General features: G+C 28.6%; 1 protein-coding gene across 2 annotated transcripts in view; it reads right to left on the bottom strand.

The window, feature by feature from the left end:
- Nucleotides 1-258: 258 nt before the first annotated feature.
- The window catches only part of LOC142233559 (plasma membrane ascorbate-dependent reductase CYBRD1), a 63792-nt gene continuing 44524 nt past the window's right edge, over nt 259-19526 (bottom strand). For both annotated transcript variants that reach the window (XM_075304516.1, XM_075304515.1), the window contains exons 3-4: nt 9788-10151; nt 259-1429 (exon numbers count right to left, since the gene is read on the bottom strand). In XM_075304516.1, the coding sequence (XP_075160631.1) occupies nt 1264-1429; nt 9788-10151 (530 nt within the window). In that variant the 3' untranslated portion in view covers nt 259-1263. The remainder of the gene's footprint in view (nt 1430-9787; nt 10152-19526) is intronic.

The following is a 19526-nucleotide window of genomic DNA, read 5'->3' on the forward strand; positions in this document are numbered from 1 at the left end:
ATGGGTCTCAGACTTTTCCTTCTTGGCGTTACATACAAATGCACAAACTTATTATATCCAGTACCACAGTAGTGGTGAGGGGTATAATGAGGCTGTAAAAGTCGGACGACAAATGTATATGTTTTGTTACAGTTTTTTGAATTTCTTCGAAAAGCATAAGCGTAGAAAGGGCTTTGGGGGAGGGTTTAGCCCCTACCGTAGGCTTATTATGAGCTCAGCGTTGTATGCTTATGATGTTATTTAATAATATAATTCACATTGTTTTTATATATAGATAAATATAATTTTATAACATTTATTATATATTTCAGTAGATTAGCATAAATATATAATATATAGATTACATTTATATGATTATTTTATAAGTCGAGACTTTATTTCGTACAATAGTGGGTTTTATTTGTTTATTTTTACAACAATAGCAATATTGTTAATATTTATGTATATGTGTATATAGTGAATGGTTTATATTAATGTAAATACCAATATTTATTTATATTTATGATATTAATAAATTTTTGTATATTTGTATTTTGGACTTGTGGTAAGATAGTTGTAAAATAATTTGTTTATTTGATGATTTCATTTTTTAAAACAACCTAAGACTAATAAACAAATATTAGATTAAATAAAAGAACGTATTATTTAACATTATAAATTCTCTCGTTTTTTTATCGTATAGCACCATAGATATTTGTGCACCAATTTGTTTAGATAGCAGGTTAAATGACCAATAAAACAAATATATTTTTCTTATGAAATTTCAAATATTAAATGATTAAAAATTAGAAAAAAATTCATAAAAAATAATAATCACTGTAACAGTTTACAAAAAAAAAATACTCGGACACAAAATTATTAATAAAACGAAAATAAATCATATACAACGGTAACAGTAGCCACGTGTATGAGTCTTATTTGGTTTTAAAGAAAGTAAGAAAATTGTTTAATTAAAAAACTTATTTCATATAATTCATATTAATTTTTCTACGCTCTATACATTTGCCTGCTATCTAAAATAGATTTTGTTAAATTGAGCTTTTATGGACAAAGTATTGGAAAAAAATAAAATAATTTTACAATTTGTTTAGAAAAAATATTGCGTTTAAAACATCATCACATATTTAACAAAAAAAAATAAAAACAAAAAAAACCTTGAGCTTGGATTTTGTGACAGTGTTACATCATAAAACTAGGGAAAAATTATACAAAATATATTTATATAAAAAAAAAGAAATATTTAAACTTAAATTAATAAAGCCTTTACTCTGAAGCACCAGTCAATAGAACTGTATCCTCGGGTAAGGGTTTTCGTTTATAGGCAGGATTTGTTGACAAAAATACCACAAGACCACCGAAGACGACAAATAAAACACCACACAGATTAACCATAACAGCTGAACTTGGCAATGTAGAATAAGCACTACCCCTGTAATAAATTCATAATATTAAAAAAAATTGTACAATGACAAGTTAATAAACACATGAAGTTGATCTAATTAAATGAAACTAACTAAAATTAATCGAAGTAAAATTAAAAAATGTAATCATACTAGATTAATAGCATTAAATTTATGTTTAATAACATTAAATTTAAGTAACTTTCACATTAAAATTAATATTTAAATCTAAACTTAAGTAGATTAAATTGTAACTAGATTCACTACACAGAAAAAACTATTTGCAATCTTTAATATTTTTAATTGAACTTGATTCTATATGAACCACCGAAGCCAAATAAAAAATTACTAGATCCAACTATAATTTAATTGATTCAATTCATTGATTGATTTTATTGTTGAATAAAAAAATTAATTTAATTTAAAATATTGGGAGTGCAAATTAAAAATGGTGGATTTTTTCAATCGAAGCCATTAGTTTTTCCCATTTTTCTTGCAATATAACGCCACGACAAAATGCTCGTCTTTTGACTCAATCCGCGTATGGACCCAATTTTTGGCTTCTTCATAAGAACGCAAACGCTGGTCTGTCAGGTCATGCGTCACCGATCGGAATAAGTTGTAATCAGAAGGAGCAATGGGCTTGGCTATACGCCGGGTGGAGTAGAACTGGTGTTGCCAGTTTGTTTTTCCCCCAAATTGGAACGCTTTCGTCCCCAAAAATGTCCTATTTAAATTAAAATTCTTCAAAAAAATCCTCAAAATATTTTTGACAAGTTTTTAAATATGAAAAAATACCGAAATAACCTCTGCTTTAGAAAATCAGTCATGATTTAAAAATTGAGTTGGAAGCACGGTTCCCACTCGAACCAAAAATAATCTACCAAAATTTGGAGCAAATTTTATCAAAAAAAAAAAAAATACAAAACAAAAAAATCTTATTTTGTCAAAATTTTATTTCTATAAAACATGTTGCCAACATTTTATTTTTATAGAAAATGCTGTCAAAAAAAATTTTTATAGAACTTTTTTTTTTTAATTTTTTTATATAAGATTATACAAAAATTATTTTATTAGAAAATTTTGTCAAAACTTGCTTTTTATAGCAAATTATGTCAAAATTTTATTTTTAAGAAAATCTTTTCAACATTTTATTTTTATCGAGAATTTTGTCAAAATTTTATTTTTATAGCAAATTTTTTTTTTGAAAATTTGGAGCACATTTTATCGAAAAACTACTCAACCAAAAAATCTTATTTTGTCAAAATTTTAGTACTATAGAAAATTTTGTCAAAATTTTATTACTATAGACAATTTTGTCAAAATTTTATTTTTATAGAAAATGCTGTCAAATTTTTATTTTTATAGAAAATTTTGTCAAAATTTAATTTTTATAGAAAATTTTGTGAAAACTTTATTTTTATAGCAAATGATGTCAAAATTTTATTTGTATAGAAATTTTTTTCAACATTTTATTTTTATCGAGAATTTTGTCAAAATTTTATTGCCATAGAAAAATTTGTCAAAATTTTATTTTCATAGAAAATTTTGTCAAATTTATATTTTTATAGAAAATTTTATCAAATTTTATTTTTTAGAAATTTTTTTCAAATTTTTTCAACTTTTCATTTTGATCGAGAATTTTGTCAAAATTTTATTTTTATAGAAAATTTTGTCAAAATTTTATTTTTATAGAAAATTTTGTCAAAATTTTATTTTTATAGAAAATTCTGTCAAAATTTTATTTTTATAGAAAATTTTGTCAAAATTTTATTTTTAGAAACTTTTGTCAAAATTTTATTTTTAGAAATTTTTGTCAAAATTTTCTTTTTATGGAAAATTTTGTCAAAATTTTATTTTTATAGAAAATTTGTCAAAATTTTATTTTTATAGAAAATTTTGTCAAAATTTTATTTTTATAGAAAATTTTGTCAAAATTTTATTTTTATAGAAAATTTTGTCAAAACTTTATTTTTATAGAAAATTTTGTCAAAATTGTATTTCTATAGAAAATTTTGTCAAAATTTTATTTCTATAAAAGATTTTACCAATATTTTATTTCTACAAAAATTTTGTCAAAACTTTATTTATAAATATAATTTTTTCAAAATTTTATTTCTATTTCAAATGCTGTCGAAAATTTCAGTAGTATAAAATAGTTTACCAAAATTTTATTTCTATAGCAAATTTGCTCAAAATTGTATTTCTACAGAAATTTTTGTCAAAATTTTATTTCTATAGAAAATTTGGTCAAAATTTTATTTTTATAGAAAATTTTGTCAAAATTTTATTTTTATAGTAAATTTTGTCAAAATTTTATTTTTATAGAAAATTTTGTCAACATTTTATTTCTATTGAAAATTTTGTTAAAACTTTATTTTTATAGCAAATTATGTCAAAATTTTTGTTTTTATAGAAAATTCTATTTTTTACAAAATTTTTTCAACATTTTATTTTTATAGAAAATTTTATCAAAATTTTATTTTTTTAGATACTTTTGTCAAAATTTTATTTTTAGAAATTTTTGTCAAAATTTTCTTTTTATGGAAAATTTTGTCATCTTTATTTCTATAGAAAATATTATCAAATCTTTATTTCTATAGAAAATTTTCTCAACATAGAAAATTTTGTCAACATTTTATTTTTATAGACAATTTTGACAAAATTTTATATTTATAGGCAATTTTGTCAAAATTTTATTTTTATATAAAATTTTGTCAAATTTTATTTTTTAGATTTTTTTTTCAAATTTTTTCAACATTTCATTTTTATCGAGAATTTTGTCAAAATTTTATTTTTATAGAAAATTTTGTCAAAATTTTATTTCTATTGAAAATTTTGTCAATATTTTATTTCTATTGAAAATTTTGTTAAAACTTTATTTTTATAGCAAATTATGTCAAAATTTTTGTTTTTATAGAAAATTCTATTTTTTACAAAATTTTTTCAACATTTTATTTTTATAGAAAATTTGTTCAAAATTTTATTTTTTTAGATACTTTTGTCAAATTTTTGTTAAAATAGAAAATTTTGTCAACATTTTATTTCTCTCTACCAACTATGGCAACCGTGTTTTGAAGACGGAGATCGTCTTCCAAATTCGAGAAGTGAAAATGAGTGTTCGATCACTAAGTATTTATGAACGAAAATTTTCTTCTAAATACTCAAGTAACAAAATTGGGTGGTAAATCAAAATGAAGGTGAACCATATTCATCAATTCTATATTTATGGGATATTTTGTTAATTTTAATGAGAAACGCTGATGAAGGGGCAAGATTTAGGCCCGATTTCTCACCAAATTATTTCAAAAAAAATATCTCTGTCAATCTGAGTAACATCTTAAATTAGCGCTGGGGGCCCAAAATAAAATCCTGTGTCCCCTCTATTTGCACCCTATTATATGTCGTGGATTAAAGATAAAGTTTTCTTTTTTACTTTGACGATTCGATGTGCTTCCTTTTCAATAATGTAGAAATAACAAGAATTTTATGGAAACTTGATTTATTATACTGAACCGATTTCTACTCTGAAAAAAAGTGAACCCACCAGGAAGAACACATTTGGTTGATTTTAGAAAATTTTGAATCAAAGTACGCAAAAAAATATTAGAGTAAATGAAACTTTCTCCAAACATAATAATTCCATGAACTAAAATAAAGTTAAATTGGCTTTAGTGAAATAGAGAGTTCACTTTTTTTTGAGTGTAAAAATCACCACAAAAATCCTCAAATTTATAAAAATTCCCAAAAAACGCTCAATTTAAAAGTTTCGTCACCATCCACGAAAAATATCATCAATTTTGGGGAACATTCCCAATACTGGGCAACGCTCGACCCAATCAAAGCAAAGCAGGTCGTAGTGCAACACACCCAGCTGGTCCCATCTGGCGTGGAGAATATCCATGGAAAGAAGTTGCAGCATAAGCTTGTGAGGAATATCTACACTGAACAAAATACTGATCTAATAAAAATAGATAATAAAAGATTATGCAACCTAAATTTTAGATTAAATATTTTACACAACATTAAGGACAAATTTCTTTAAAATAAAGAAATTTTAATTAAAAGAAAGTTTATAATCTTTGCTTTAAAATTTATTTTCTTTAAATTTAGGACGTGCATCTTTGAAATTTGCATCTCTCTGTTAAAGTCGCATATTTTTGAAGTAAGACAAATTTTGCTTGAAGTAACGGAAAGCACTTGAAATAATCTTTAAATTATTGGAAATATTAAACCTTTGGAATAATGATAAAAAAAATCTTCAAATATAGGTTAATACTTATTTTAATTTTGTAGTTTTAAACTGAAAGTTAGGTGCACTGATTAGCTTTCTTAATATATCGCAAAAAGAAACTGAAAATTCGACAAATCAGATCTGTATCCTAATTTTTGTATTATTGATTCTAGATTTAAAGATTTATAACTCCCTGAAAACTGTGTTTTTTTTTGTTAAAAATTATTTTGTCAAAATTTTAGTACTATAGAAAATTTTGTCAAAATTTTATTACTATAGACAATTTTGTCAAAATTTTATTTTTATAGAAAATGCTGTCAAATTTTTATTTTTATAGAAAATTTTGTCAAAATTTAATTTTTATAGAAAATTTTGTGAAAACTTTATTTTTATAGCAAATGATGTCAAAATTTTATTTGTATAGAAATTTTTTTCAACATTTTATTTTTATCGAGAATTTTGTCAAAATTTTATTGCCATAGAAAAATTTGTCAAAATTTTATTTTCATAGAAAATTTTGTCAAATTTATATTTTTATAGAAAATTTTATCAAATTTTATTTTTTAGAAATTTTTTTCAAATTTTTTCAAATTTTTTCAACTTTTCATTTTGATCGAGAATTTTGTCAAAATTTTATTTTTATAGAAAATTTTGTCAAAATTTTATTTTTATAGAAAATTTTGTCAAAATTTTATTTTTATAGAAAATTCTGTCAAAATTTTATTTTTATAGAAAATTTTGTCAAAATTTTATTTTTAGAAACTTTTGTCAAAATTTTATTTTTAGAAATTTTTGTCAAAATTTTCTTTTTATGGAAAATTTTGTCAAAATTTTATTTTTATAGAAAATTTGTCAAAATTTTATTTTTATAGAAAATTTTGTCAAAATTTTATTTTTATAGAAAATTTTGTCAAAATTTTATTTTTATAGAAAATTTTGTCAAAACTTTATTTTTATAGAAAATTTTGTCAAAATTGTATTTCTATAGAAAATTTTGTCAAAATTTTATTTCTATAAAAGATTTTACCAATATTTTATTTCTACAAAAATTTTGTCAAAACTTTATTTATAAATATAATTTTTTCAAAATTTTATTTCTATTTCAAATGCTGTCGAAAATTTCAGTAGTATAAAATAGTTTACCAAAATTTTATTTCTATAGCAAATTTGCTCAAAATTGTATTTCTACAGAAATTTTTGTCAAAATTTTATTTCTATAGAAAATTTGGTCAAAATTTTATTTTTATAGAAAATTTTGTCAAAATTTTATTTTTATAGTAAATTTTGTCAAAATTTTATTTTTATAGAAAATTTTGTCAACATTTTATTTCTATTGAAAATTTTGTTAAAACTTTATTTTTATAGCAAATTATGTCAAAATTTTTGTTTTTATAGAAAATTCTATTTTTTACAAAATTTTTTCAACATTTTATTTTTATAGAAAATTTTATCAAAATTTTATTTTTTTAGATACTTTTGTCAAAATTTTATTTTTAGAAATTTTTGTCAAAATTTTCTTTTTATGGAAAATTTTGTCATCTTTATTTCTATAGAAAATATTATCAAATCTTTATTTCTATAGAAAATTTTCTCAACATAGAAAATTTTGTCAACATTTTATTTTTATAGACAATTTTGACAAAATTTTATATTTATAGGCAATTTTGTCAAAATTTTATTTTTATATAAAATTTTGTCAAATTTTATTTTTTAGATTTTTTTTTCAAATTTTTTCAACATTTCATTTTTATCGAGAATTTTGTCAAAATTTTATTTTTATAGAAAATTTTGTCAAAATTTTATTTTTATAGAAAATTTTGTCAAAATTTTATTTCTATTGAAAATTTTGTCAATATTTTATTTCTATTGAAAATTTTGTTAAAACTTTATTTTTATAGCAAATTATGTCAAAATTTTTGTTTTTATAGAAAATTCTATTTTTTACAAAATTTTTTCAACATTTTATTTTTATAGAAAATTTGTTCAAAATTTTATTTTTTTAGATACTTTTGTCAAATTTTTGTTAAAATAGAAAATTTTGTCAACATTTTATTTCTCTCTACCAACTATGGCAACCGTGTTTTGAAGACGGAGATCGTCTTCCAAATTCGAGAAGTGAAAATGAGTGTTCGATCACTAAGTATTTATGAACGAAAATTTTCTTCTAAATACTCAAGTAACAAAATTGGGTGGTAAATCAAAATGAAGGTGAACCATATTCATCAATTCTATATTTATGGGATATTTTGTTAATTTTAATGAGAAACGCTGATGAAGGGGCAAGATTTAGGCCCGATTTCTCACCAAATTATTTCAAAAAAAATATCTCTGTCAATCTGAGTAACATCTTAAATTAGCGCTGGGGGCCCAAAATAAAATCCTGTGTCCCCTCTATTTGCACCCTATTATATGTCGTGGATTAAAGATAAAGTTTTCTTTTTTACTTTGACGATTCGATGTGCTTCCTTTTCAATAATGTAGAAATAACAAGAATTTTATGGAAACTTGATTTATTATACTGAACCGATTTCTACTCTGAAAAAAAGTGAACCCACCAGGAAGAACACATTTGGTTGATTTTAGAAAATTTTGAATCAAAGTACGCAAAAAAATATTAGAGTAAATGAAACTTTCTCCAAACATAATAATTCCATGAACTAAAATAAAGTTAAATTGGCTTTAGTGAAATAGAGAGTTCACTTTTTTTTGAGTGTAAAAATCACCACAAAAATCCTCAAATTTATAAAAATTCCCAAAAAACGCTCAATTTAAAAGTTTCGTCACCATCCACGAAAAATATCATCAATTTTGGGGAACATTCCCAATACTGGGCAACGCTCGACCCAATCAAAGCAAAGCAGGTCGTAGTGCAACACACCCAGCTGGTCCCATCTGGCGTGGAGAATATCCATGGAAAGAAGTTGCAGCATAAGCTTGTGAGGAATATCTACACTGAACAAAATACTGATCTAATAAAAATAGATAATAAAAGATTATGCAACCTAAATTTTAGATTAAATATTTTACACAACATTAAGGACAAATTTCTTTAAAATAAAGAAATTTTAATTAAAAGAAAGTTTATAATCTTTGCTTTAAAATTTATTTTCTTTAAATTTAGGACGTGCATCTTTGAAATTTGCATCTCTCTGTTAAAGTCGCATATTTTTGAAGTAAGACAAATTTTGCTTGAAGTAACGGAAAGCACTTGAAATAATCTTTAAATTATTGGAAATATTAAACCTTTGGAATAATGATAAAAAAAATCTTCAAATATAGGTTAATACTTATTTTAATTTTGTAGTTTTAAACTGAAAGTTAGGTGCACTGATTAGCTTTCTTAATATATCGCAAAAAGAAACTGAAAATTCGACAAATCAGATCTGTATCCTAATTTTTGTATTATTGATTCTAGATTTAAAGATTTATAACTCCCTGAAAACTGTGTTTTTTTTTTTAAAGAAGGCGCATCTTTGGTTCGGATTCTATACCAAAATCCTTAAGGGAAGGTCAAAATCTTTGGATCCAAGTAAACTTTTTTTGAGTACATGGAAAGAAGCCACAGCATAAACTTCTTTTTATGAATATTCGCCTTTGCTATCGAGATTGAGGCATGAAAGGGGGTAACCATATGATTTTTTTGGCTTGGTATCAGTATTGTCTGATATGTATGTCCAACCAACAGCCAATGTTAGGTTAGGTTAGGCGGCAGCCCGATATATCAGGCTCACTTAGATTATTCAGTCCATTGTGATACCATAGTGGTGAACTTCTCTCTTATCACTGAGTGCTGCCCGATTCCATGTTACACTCAATGACAAGGGACCTCCTTTTTTTGGCCAAGTCCGAACGGCGTTCCACATTGCAGTGAAACCACTTGGGGCAGCTTCGAAACACCCAGATATGTCACCAGCATTACTGAGGTGGGATAATCCACCGCTGAAAAACTTTTTGGTGTTCAGTCGAAGCAGGAATCGAACCCGCGACCTTTTGTATGCAAGGCGGGCATGCTAACCATTGCACCACGGTGGCTCCCAACCAACACCCAATAAAACTAATAATAATTTCACAAACCAGAATCAAACTTGAACTAAAATTTTTGTTTGATATTTCTTTCTGTGTACGACAATAGAAAAGAAAAATATATACTTACAATGAAAATATGGCCTTCTCCGTAATTCCCATACAGGCCGATGCAATTGACAAAACAAAACCAAATAATCCAAAGTAGATATGCAATGGCATCAATGAGGCCCGGAATGATTCTTTAGCACCTGGTACCAGATATGCAGTAAATCCAATAGCATATTGCAAACAGAAAATCAAGACAGCCGATAGACCCAGCCATGAGTGTAGAGAATACATATTTGGTATTGGGGTTTTAGCCAAATTGTGAGAATCGAATACTGTCTTCAATGCAATGACTGTAAGTATGAAGGCGCCCATATGCAGAGCGGCATGTGTCAACTTTAAAGTCTTTTTGCGCAAAGTGCGGAATCCCCGATAGACCAGAATTGCTAGAAAGAAAAAAGAAAATTTAAATTAATTTTTCATATAAAAACTTTCAGGTTTACATAAGATAATAAGATTAAAGATAAATTTCTGATGCTTCCATAAAAACGAAGACGAAGACTTTTTATGCCTTTCATCCCATTGTGAAGGGTATAGTAATTCATACACTGAAAAATCAGTGAACCTACCTAACAGAAAGCTTTTGATTAATTTTAGAAAATTTTGAATATTTTTAGATAATTTTTTTCACAAACGCTAGCATCACGCCAATATGACACAATTAATTTTTTTCACTTGTTAAAGAAAATTTTGTAGTTTGAAGGAAAAAATTGGAGTTCAAAATTTGCAAGAATGTCTATAGTGGCATACGAAGTTCATGATGGACGCATTTGTAGACAAATTTACAAATTTAAAGAAATAATGAACTAGTTTGTGAGAAATACGAATTTAGTAAATCGTTATGCTTAATTTGTGTATAATTTTTTCCCGTTTTTTAGTTCATTTAACTAACGTACGCAAAAAATTATTAGAGTAACGGAAACTTTCTCCAAACATAATAATTCCATGAACTAAAATAAAGTTAAATTGGCTTTAGTGAAATAGAGAGTTCACTTTTTTTATACCCTAAACCACATAGTGGTCAGGGTATAATAAGTTTGATCGGCCAAAAAATGTGCCTACCAGAAATATTGATTTTAGACCCCATAAAATATATACCAATCGACTCAGAATCACCTCCTGAGTCGATCTAGCGCTTGGTGTCCGTCCGTCCGTCTGTCCATGTATTTGTTGTTCACAGGATTCCGGTCGCAATTATTAACCGATTTTAATGAAAGTTGGTACAGGGAGGTTTTTGGGCACAAGGACGAACGCTATTGAATTTGGTAGAAATCGGATCAAATTTAGATATAGCTCCCATATATATGTATCGCCCGATTTCGACAAATGGGGTCACATTGCGCTTCTTTTCAAACGGATCGTCACCAAATTTGGCAAAAGGTAATATTTTCCATCGCCCTTCAAGTCTGCAAAATTTCATCCAAATCGGTTCAGATTTATATATAGCTCGCATATAAAGGGTGATTCTTTTGAGGTTAGGATTTTCATGCATTAGTATTTGACAGATCACGTGGGATTTCAGACATGGTGTCAAAGAGAAAGATGCTCAGTATGCTTTGACATTTCATCATGAATAGACGAACGATCTGCCACAACGTCGAATTTTCAGTGAATGGGCCCTAGAAAAGTTGGCAGAAAATCCGCTTTTTTATCGACAAATTTTGTTCAGCGATGAGGCTCATTTCTGGTTGAATGGCTACGTAAATAAGCAAAATTGCCGCATTTGGAGTGAAGAGCAACCAGAAGCCGTTCAAGAACTACCCATGCATCCCGAAAAATGCACTGTTTGGTGTGGTTTGTACGCTGGTGGAATCATTGGACCGTATTTTTTCAAAGATGCTGTTGGACGCAACGTTACGGTGAATGGCGATCGCTATCGTTCGATGCTAACAAACTTTTTGTTGCCAAAAATGGAAGAACTGAACTTGGTTGACATGTGGTTTCAACAAGATGGCGCTACATGCCACACAGCTCGCGATTCTATGGCCATTTTGAGGGAAAACTTCGGAGAACAATTCATCTCAAGAAATGGACCGGTAAGTTGGCCACCAAGATCATGCGATTTGACGCCTTTAGACTATTTTTTGTGGGGCTACGTCAAGTCTAAAGTCTACAGAAATAAGCCAGCAACTATTCCAGCTTTGGACAACATTTCCGAAGAAATTCGGGCTATTCCGGCCGAAATGCTCGAAAAAGTTTCCCAAAATTGGACTTTCCGAATGGACCACCTAAGACGCAGCCGCGGTCAACATTTAAATGAAATTATCTTCAAAAAGTAAATGTCATGGACCAATCTAACGTTTCAAATAAAGAACCGATGAGATTTTGCAAATTTTATGCGTTTTTTTTTTTAAAAAAGTTATCAAGCTCTTAACAAATCACCCTTTATATGTATCGCCCGATTTTCCCAAATTTGGCCACAAAACCTTTATTTATCAACCGATCTTACTCAAAGTTGGCTAAATATAATCTTCTATAGCACTAACTATATGTGCAAAAAATCATCGAAATCGGTTCAGATTTAGCTATAGCTCCCATATATATGTACCCCCCAATTTTTCTAAATTTGGCCATAAAACCCTTATTTATCAACCGATCTTACCCAAATTTGACTAAATATAGTACTCTATAGCACTAACTATATGTGCAAAAAATCATCGAAATCGGTTCAGATTTAGATATAGCTCCCATATATATGTATAGTCCGATTTTCCCAAATTTGGCCATAGAACCCTTATTTATTAACCGATCTTACTAAAAGTTGGCTAGATCCAGTCCTCTATAGTACTAACTATATGTGCAAAATTTCATCGAAATCGGTTCAGGTGTAGATATAGCTCCCATATATGTATCACCCGATTTTGAAAAATTCGCCTCTAATAACCTTATGTTTGACCATACAGGCCTCATTTCTTAACTGATCTTACTCAAATCTTGCACAAGGTAACCTTTTGTGGTATTAATCAAACCCGGAAAATATTATGCAAATTGGTTCAGATTTAGATATAGCTTACATATATATGCATCGCTCGATTTTCCCAAATTTGGCCATAGTACTCTTATTTATTAACCAATGTTACTCAAATTTCAAATTTTGATTTACTAGCCGATCGTATTTATACGTTTTTGTAGCTCTTACATAAGAATATTGCTCGATTTTTACAAATTTTTATTTATTACCCACACTAATTGAACGATTTTCTCTTTTTAATAATGGACTCAATATTAGTGGCATACTAACTCCGAAGGTGCAATATCAACACAGCCAGTGTTGCTAGAAGTTGGGGAAATTCCCTATATGTAGGGGTTTTCTAATATTTAGCGTCTTGTAGGGACGTAGGGCCACAATGAAGGGACATTTTCACTCAATACAATTTGTAATAATTTTTACATTTTGGTGGCTCTAGAGGAGGAAATTAGAAGCCGGCAAGGCTTGATATTTAACAATGTGTGGTAACAACAGTTACCACTCGTGCCAAAAAAAAATCTAACAAAATTTGAAGATTACCACAAATCTACCAAACAAATATTTCTATAGAACTTTATTCCTGTAGAAAATTTTGTCAACATTTTATTTCTATAGAAAATTTTGTCAAAATTGTATTTCTATAGCAATTTTTTTCAAAATATTATTTCTATAAAAAATTTTCTCAAAATTTTATTTCTATGGAATTTTTTTCTCAAAATTTTATTTCTATAGAATTTATTATCAAAATTTTATTTCTATAGAAAAATTTCCCAAAAAATTGTTTATAGAAACTTTTTCCAAAATATTATTTCTATAGAGATTCAACAAAAAATTACTATTTTTGGTAGAACTCTACCACCTGTGGCAAGCGTGGTGGTAATACAAATTTATTTTCTAGGTTATATACGTTGCATTTTCACGTTTTAAGATAATAAAATACTTAGAACCATTTTGTTTTGTAAAATTTGTTTACATTTAACGAAAAATATTGTAGGAAAAATTGTTTGGGAATGTTTGGGAAATTGTAGGGTAAACCGAATATTTTCCCTGGCAACACTGACTATGAGCTATAGTCAGATTGAGACAAAGCACCCATAAACATGTACCCTTAATTTTCTTAAATATGCAATTGCGGTTTATCTCAGATCTATATCAATGTTACCCCACAAATGCTTATGATTACTAATTCAGTAAGGGTGGTTTAGGGTATGATATAGTCGGCCCCGCCCGACTTTCTACTTTACTTACTTGTTTTTTTTTTTTTTTTTTTGAGTGTATGCTGGACATATGCATTCCCAGATTCTATACATTAACATTTTATCCAGCTACCAGCAAACGCATTTAATGAAGCACATAGTGAATTTTAATCTGCGTCCAATAAAGTGACATGCGGAACAGTTTATGTCCACTTATTCCTTCATAATAATAGAAACACATTCAAATTCCATTGAAATTCCTTTCATTCACTTCAGACACACAATAAACATTCCATTTGAAGTCATTCAATTGTCGAAAACGTGTAATTTCCAATACGCATACATTGTGGGGACAACAAATGAACAAAAAAGCCACCATCGAAATATTTTTGAGAATCCATTCATCTCTTGATAGTTTTACCTACTTCATACTCGTACATAGTTTGAGAAATATTTTGCCAGCTTAAACAAAAATCGTAAATAGGAATATGCCAAAACAAATACATCACAGCTAATAAAATTATATTGCATTCCTAACTCATCGGCACATAAATACACAGTACAGGGTAAGGCGTTTGTAGTGTTATTAAATTCATTTTGGCATTATGTACTCACAATGGACTGAATAGTCTAAGTGAGCCTGAATCTTAATCGGGCTGCCACTTTAACTTTAACTCACAGACGTCAAATGCAATCCCAGTCATGGATTCAATCCCAGTTTCGTCCGAAAACCAAAAGGTTGTTCACCGGTAGTTTATATTACTCAGTAATTCTGAAGATTTCACAGCTTCTGTAAATGGTTTTACACATAGTGTGATACACACAAACAATTCAAATAGGAAATGTTACATTTTTATAAATTTATGGATCTGTATACCCTCAACCATAGGATGGGGGGTATATTAACTTTGACCCCTCTAAGACCCCATAAAGTATATATATTCTGGGTCGTGGTGAAATTCTGAGTCGATCTGAGCATGTCCGTCCGTCCGTCCGTCTGTTGAAATCACGCTAACTTCCGAACGAAACAAACTATCGACTTGAAACTTGGCACAAGTAGTTGTTATTGATGTAGGTTGGATGGTATTGCAAATGGGCCATATCGGTCCACTTTTACGTATAGCCCCCATATAAATCGATCCCCAGATTTGACCTGCGGAGCCTCTTGGAGAAGCAAAATTCATCCGATCCGGTTGAAATTTGGTATGTGGTGTTAGTATGTGGTCTATAATGAACATGCACAAATTGGTCCACATCGGCCCATAATTATATATAGCCCCCATATAAACCGACCCCCAGATTTGGCCTGCAGAGCCTCTTGGAGGAGCAAAATTCATCCGATCCGGTTGACATTTGGTATGTGGTCTATAACAACCATGCAAAAATTGGTCAATATCGGTCCATAATTATATATAGCCCCCATATAAACCAACCCACAGATTTGGCTTGCAGAGCCTCTTGGAGGAGCAAAATTCATCCGATCCGGTTAAAATTTGGTATGTGGTGTTAGTATGTGGTCTATAACAACCATGCAAAAATTGGTCCATATCGGTCCATTACTATATATAGCCCCCATATAAACCGATCCCCAGATTTGACCTCCGGAGCCTCTTGGAGGAGCAAAATTCATCCGATCTAGTTGAAATTTGGTATGTGGTGTTAGTATATGGTCTATAACAATCATGCAAAAATTGGTCCATATCGGTCTATAATTATATATAGCCCCCATATAAACCGATCCCCAGATTTGACCTCCGGAGCTTCTTTGCGGAGCAAAATTCATCCGATCCGATTGAAATTTGATACGTGGTGTTAGTATATGGTCTCTAACAACCGTGCAAAAATTGGTTCATATCAAATTTAATTCGATCCGGTTGAAATTTGGTACGTGGTGTTAGTATATGGTATCTAACAACCATGCAAAAATTGGTTCATATCGGTCCATAAATATATATAGACCCCATATAAACCGATCCCCAGATTTGAACGCCGGAGCCTCTTGGAAGAGCAAATTTAATTCGATCCGGTTGAAATTTGGTACGTGGTGTTAGTATATGGTATCTAATAACCATGCAAAAATTGGTCCATATCGGTCCATAATTATGTAAAGCCCCCATATAAATCGATCCCCAGATTTGACCTCCGGAACCTCTTGGAGGAGCAAAATTCATCCGATTCGGTTGAAATTTGGTACATTACGCTAATATATGGCCGCTAACAGCCACGCAAAAATTGGTCCATATCGGTCTATAGTTATATATACCCAATAGCCAATCACACACAAATTGGTCCATATCGCCAAAAATAATCTACCAAAATTTTATTTCTATAGAAAATTTTGTCAAAATTTTATTACTATAGAAAATTTTGTCAAAATTGTATTTCTATAGAAAATTTTGCCAAAATTTTATTTCTATAGAAAATTTTGTCAAAATTTTATGTCTATGGAAAATTTTGTCAAAATTTTATTTCTATAGAAAATTATGTCAAAATTTTATTTCTATGGAAAATTTTGTCAAAATTTTATTTCTATAGAAAATTTTGTCAAAATTTTATTTCTATAGAAAATTATGTCAAAATTTTATTTCTATAGAAAATTATGTCAAAATTTTATTTCTATAGAAAATTTTGTCAACATTTTATTTCTATAGAAAATTTTGTCAAAATTGTATGTCTATAGAAAATTTTGTCAAAGTTTATTTCTATAGAAAATTTTGTCAAAAATTTATTTCTATAGAAAATTTTGTCAAAATTTTATTACTATAGAAAATTTTGTCAAAATTTTATTTCTATAGAAAATTTTGTCAAAATTTTATTTCTATAGAAAATTTTGTCAAAATTTTATTTCTATAGAAAATTTTGTCAAAATTTTATTATGTCAAAATTTTATTTCTATAGAAAATTATGTCAAAATTTTATTTCTATAGAAAATTTTGTCAAAAGTTTATTTCTATAGAAAATTTTGTCAAAAATTTATTTCTATAGAAAATTTTGTCAAAATTTTATTTCTATAGAAAATTTTGTCAAAATTTTATTTCTATAGAAAATTTTGGCAAAATTTTATTTCTATAGAAAATTTTGTCAAAATTTTATTTCTATAGAAAATTTAAAATTTTAATTCAAAATTTTATGTCTATAGAAAATTTTGTCAAACTGAATTATATACGTATTTGATCGATTTTTTTGATTTATTATATACCACGTATGGACTTACATACAATTTAGAAGACGGTGTTATTAGGTTTTAATATATCTTGCCATCGGCAAGCGTTACCGCAACTTAAGTAATTCGATTGTGGATGGCAGTGTTTAGAAGAAGTTTCTACGCAATCCATGGGTACATAACCTTCGGCCTGGCCGAACTTACGGTCGTATATACTTGTTTATACTACCGATTGTCTCAGAATCATTTTCTGAATCGATCTTACACTTTGATGTCTGTCCATGTATTTGTTGTTGGCAATATTTAGATATACCCCCTGATAGAGTTATTCTAGTAACAGTTCATTTTATTGTTTACAAGCTTACAAAACCATTTTGATGTATTGTAACTGATTTGCCTGGAAGTGTGAATTGATATTGCATTGCTGCATTGCGTCCAAAAAGTAGACGTAAAACCGATAATAACACCAGAAATGATACGAAAAGTGAAGGTTTAATTTGATCGAAATCCAACTTTTCGACTAAGCAGTGGCGATTTTACAAGGAAAATTTTGGTATTTTGACCATTTTTGTCGAAATCAGAAAAACATATATATGGGAGCTATATCTAAATCTGAACCGATTTCAACCAAATTTGGCACGCATAGCTACAATGCTAATTCTACTTACTGTGCAAAATTTCAACTAAATCGGAGTTAAAAATTGGCCTCTGTGGTCATATGAGTGTAAATCGGGCGAAAGCTATATATGGGAGCTATATCTAAATCTGAACCGATTTCAACCAAATTTGGCACGCATAGCTACAATGCTAATTCTACTTACTGTGCAAAATTTCAACTAAATCGGAGTTAAAAATTGACCTCTGTGGTCATATGAGTATAAATCGGGAGAAAGCTATATATATCTAAATGTGAACCGATTTCAACCAAATGTGGCACGCATAGCTACAATGCTAATTCTACTCCCTGTGCAAAATTTCAACTAAATCGGAGCAAAAAATTGGCCTCTGTGGTCATATGAGTGTAAATCATATGGTAGCTATAAATGGTAGCTACATCTAATCTTAACCGATTTCAATAAAATTTGGCACACTTGACTACACTACTAATTGTACTCCTAGTGCAAAATTTCAACCAAATTGGGGTAAAACTCTGGCTTCTGGGACCGTATTAGTCCATATCGGGCGAAAGATATATAAGGGAGCTATATCTAAATCTGAACCGATTTCAATAAAATTTGGCACACTTGACTATAGTACTAATTGTTCTTCTTGTACAAAATTTTAAGCAAATTAGGGTAAAACTCTGGCTTCTGGGGCCATATAAGTCCATATCGGGCGAAATATATATATGGGAGCTATATCTAAATCTGAACCGATCAATAGGGATCTATTCTGAGCCAAAACACATACTTGTGCCAAATTTGAAGTCGATTGGACCTAGACTTTGATTACAAAAATGTGTTCACGGACAGACGGACATGGCTATATCGACTCAGGAGCCCACCCTGAGCATTTCTGCCAAAGACACCATGTGTCTATCTCGTCTCCTTCGGGGTGTTGCAAACATATGCACTAGCTTATAATACCCTGTTCCACAGTGTGGCGCAGGGTATAAAAATTTAAAGTTAAAATAATAATTATAAATTATAAAAATTTGTTTAGTTAATATTGTTGCATTAGGTCAATATTGTTTCCAGTGTAATGAGACCTATGCAAGGACTAACATTTATATTCAATTCTCACATTGTGAAAATATTCATTACCTTTGAAAGCTGCCAAATCGATTTAACATTCTATTAAATTAAAGCATCATCAATGTGAGCATATTAATACATAAATATTCATAGATGATGTAGGTAAATAAATAAATTTTATAAAAAAAAACAACAACAATTATTTCAATGCTAGGGTACATTACAATTTAAAAAAAAAATAAGTTTAATGACACACCAACCGCATACTAATCATATCAACGTCTCATCTATTCAGTCAGACTGTTAAATCGAAACGAAATGCCATAAACGACATTCAAAATTGCACAATTTTTGCAAAACAATTGTGGCTGTTAATGTGATGACTGCACCTTTACATCTCCTACGAAATTTTACAACTGACATGATAAGCAGACTGGCTGTATAACAGGCTGTTCCACACCTATGCTTTCAACTGAAATTTGACTTCTAAATTATCATCGGGATTGCAATGGAACAAGCCTAATTCACAAGAAGGTATTTGCCTAGGCGAAAATCTTTTTCAAAAAGAATTCTGATTTGGTGTGACAAGTGCATTATCAATGATTATCAAAGAAGACAAAAAATGGAACTACCTACCTAATCGTTATCGAATAAATAAAAAAATTCGCAAGATTGCATAGAACCGATTCCGTCTTTAATATACTTTTGGTAGATTCAATTTTTGGAGCATAACTTTAGAT

The sequence above is a fragment of the Haematobia irritans genome, chromosome 4, assembly GCF_050003625.1.
Source record: "Haematobia irritans isolate KBUSLIRL chromosome 4, ASM5000362v1, whole genome shotgun sequence".
In the NCBI taxonomy this organism is placed as follows: domain Eukaryota; kingdom Metazoa; phylum Arthropoda; class Insecta; order Diptera; family Muscidae; genus Haematobia; species Haematobia irritans.